General features: G+C 57.7%; 2 protein-coding genes across 2 annotated transcripts in view; one reads left to right on the plus strand and one right to left on the minus strand.

The window, feature by feature from the left end:
* Positions 1–2,093, plus strand: part of SKA1 (spindle and kinetochore associated complex subunit 1) — a 6,962-nt gene extending 4,869 nt beyond the window's left edge. The window contains exons 3-4 of the mRNA XM_021383743.1: positions 674–843; positions 998–2,093. Coding sequence (XP_021239418.1) covers positions 678–843; positions 998–1,146 — 315 coding nt within the window. The 5' untranslated portion in view covers positions 674–677 and the 3' untranslated portion in view covers positions 1,147–2,093. The remainder of the gene's footprint in view (positions 1–673; positions 844–997) is intronic.
* Positions 179–649, minus strand: LOC110391799 (neurofilament light polypeptide-like). Its single transcript, XM_021383744.1, has one exon. The coding sequence runs from the start codon at positions 647–649 to the stop codon at positions 179–181; it is 471 nt and encodes a 156-aa protein (XP_021239419.1).
* Positions 2,094–2,660: the final 567 nt, after the last annotated feature.

Raw genomic sequence — 2,660 nt, forward strand, 5'->3', positions numbered from 1 at the left:
TTCCGCCTCTACTTCCGCCTCTACTTCCGCCTCTACTTCCACCCGTCCTCCTGCCTCTTGTTCTGCTTGTTCTGCCTGTACTTCCACGTCTCTTTCCTCCTGTCCTTCCTCCTGTCCTTCCGCCCGTCCTTCCGCCTCTACTTCCGCCTCTACTTCCACCTGTCCTCCCACCTCTCGTTCACCGTCCTTCCGCCTCTACTTCCGCCTCTACTTCCACCTCTACTTCCACCCGTCCTCCTGCCTCTTGTTCCACCTCTACTTCCGCCTGTTCCGCCTGTACTTCCGCCTCTCCTTCCTCCTGTACTTCCACGTCTCTTTCCTCCTGTCCTTCCGCCCGTCCTTCCGCCTCTACTTCCGCCCGTCCTCCTGCCTCTTGTTCTGCTTGTTCCGCCTGTACTTCCACGTCTCTTTCCTCCCGTCCTTCCTCCCGTCCTTCCGCCTGTCCTTCCACGTGTACTTCCGCCTCTACTTCCGCCTGTACTTCCGCCTCTCGTTCCGCCTCTACTTCCACGTCTCTTTCCTCCTGTCCTTCCTCCCGTCCTTCCGCCTCAACTTCCACCCGTCCTCCCACCTCTCCTTCCCCCGTCTTTCCGCCTCTACTTCCGCCTCTCCTTCCGCCCGTCCTTCCCCCTCTCCTTCCGCCCCTCATCCCTCCTCTCCTCCCTCCTCCCAGCTACATGCGGGGCCGCCTGACGCTGCAGCACCTCAACTCAACCCTCGGCGACCTCAACGCCGCCGTCACCCGCAAGTACACCCTCCTCCGCCAACAGCCCAAATCCACCGGCCCGACGACCTCCGCCTTCCACCACCGTTTCCTCCAGGACGAAACCAAGGAAACCCGAGGTGAGGGTTTCCTCCTTCTTTTCCTTTTCTTTTCCTCCTTCCTTTCCTTTTCCTTTTCTTTTCCTTTTCTTTTCCTCCTTCCTTTCCTCCTTCTGCCGGAGCCCGACGACGCGGGCCTGTGCCACCCACCTCCGTATTTCTTTTCTTTTTCCAGGTCTCTTCTTCGTGGTGGAGGCCGACGTCAAGGAGTTCACCCGGCTGCGGGTAGACAAGCGCTTCCACGGCATCCTCAACGTCCTCCGCCATTGCCGACGCGTCCGGGAGGTGCGGGGTGGCGGCCTTGTTCGTTACGTGCTTTGCTAACGAGCCGCCGCGCTCGTTAAGGAGGCAGGATTCCTAATTAGGAGCACTGGGTGGCGTTCATTGCTCTCCGATCGTTGGCTGGCTGTAGCTTGGGGTGGCTGGAGGACCAATGGCGGCTGGAGGACCAATGGCGGCTGGAGGTGCCCGCCTCCTTCGTTATCCCCTTTGCTAACGAGCTGCCGCACTCATTAACGAGGCAGGATTCCTAATTAGTAGCGATGTATTTTGTAAATTGCTCCCTGCTCCTTGGCTCGCTGTAACTTGGGGCGGCTGGAGGACCAATGGCAGCTGGAGGTGCCCGCCTCCTTCGTTATGCCCTTTGCTAACAAGCCGCCGGCCTCATTAACGAGGCAGGATTCCTAATTAGTAGCATTGGATGTCATTAATTGCTCTCCGATCGTTGGCTGGCTGTAGCTTGGGGTGGCTGGAGGACCAATGGTGGTTGGAGGACCAATGGCAGCTGGAGGACCAATGGCGGCTGGAGGAGCCCGCCTCCTTCGTTATGCCCTTTGCTAACAAGCTTCCGCACTCATTAATGAGTCAGGATTCCTAATTAGTAGCGATGTATTTTGTAAATTGCTCCCTGCTCCTTGGCTCGCTGTAACATGCGGTGGCTGGAGGACCAATGGCAGCTGGAGGACCAATGGCGGCTGGAGGAGCCCGCCTCCTTCGTTATGTCCTTTGCTAACGAGCTGCCGTACTCATTAACGAGGCAGCACTCCTAATTAGTAGCATTGGATGTCATTAATTGCTCTCTGAGCGTTGGCTTGCTGTAGCGCTGGGAGGCTGGAGGACCAATGGCGGCTGGAGGCGCCCGCCTCCTTCATTACGTCGTTTGCTAACGAGCCGCCGGACTCATCAACTCCCCCCCAGCCCCTAGTGGTCCTTAACGAGTCGGGCTTCCTAATTAGCACCGTTGTATCTCATAAATTAATTAATCTCATAAATCTTGGCTCCGTGTCGTCTTTGTTATCATGGTTGACTGAGGCGTGGGGCGGCTGGAGGACCAATGGCGGCTGGAGGACCAATGGCGGCTGGAGGANGTCCTCCCACCTCTCGTTCCCCGTCCTTCCGCCTCCACTTCCGCCTCTACTTCCGCCTCTACTTCCACCTGTCCTCCCACCTCTCCTTCTGCCTGTCCTTCTGCCTCTACTTCCACCCGTCCTCCTGCCTCTTGTTCCACCTGTACTTCCGCCTCTACTTCCACCCGTCCTCCCACCTCTCATTCCGCCTCTACTTCCGCCTCTACTTCCTCCTGTACTTCCGCCTCTCGTTCCACCTGTACTTCCACCTGTACTTCCTCCTGTACTTCCGCCTCTTCTTCCACCTGTATTTCCGCCTGTACTTCCACCTCTACTTCCGCCTCTCGTTCCGCCTCCTTCCGCCTGTACTTCCACCTGTACTTCCCACTTCCCATTCTGCCTCTTGTTCCACCTGTACTTCCACCTGTACTTCCGCCTGTACTTCCGCCTCTACTTCCACCTGTACTTCCGCCTGTCCTCCCACCTCTCATT

The sequence above is a fragment of the Numida meleagris genome, unplaced genomic scaffold (assembly GCF_002078875.1).
Source record: "Numida meleagris isolate 19003 breed g44 Domestic line unplaced genomic scaffold, NumMel1.0 unplaced_Scaffold515, whole genome shotgun sequence".
Lineage (NCBI taxonomy): Eukaryota > Metazoa > Chordata > Aves > Galliformes > Numididae > Numida > Numida meleagris.

What these genes read in the sequence shown, in the direction of transcription:
- LOC110391799 (XM_021383744.1), bottom strand. Translation starts at nt 649, where the DNA reads ATGAGGGGCGGAAGGAGAGGGGGAAGGACGGGCGGAAGGAGAGGCGGA.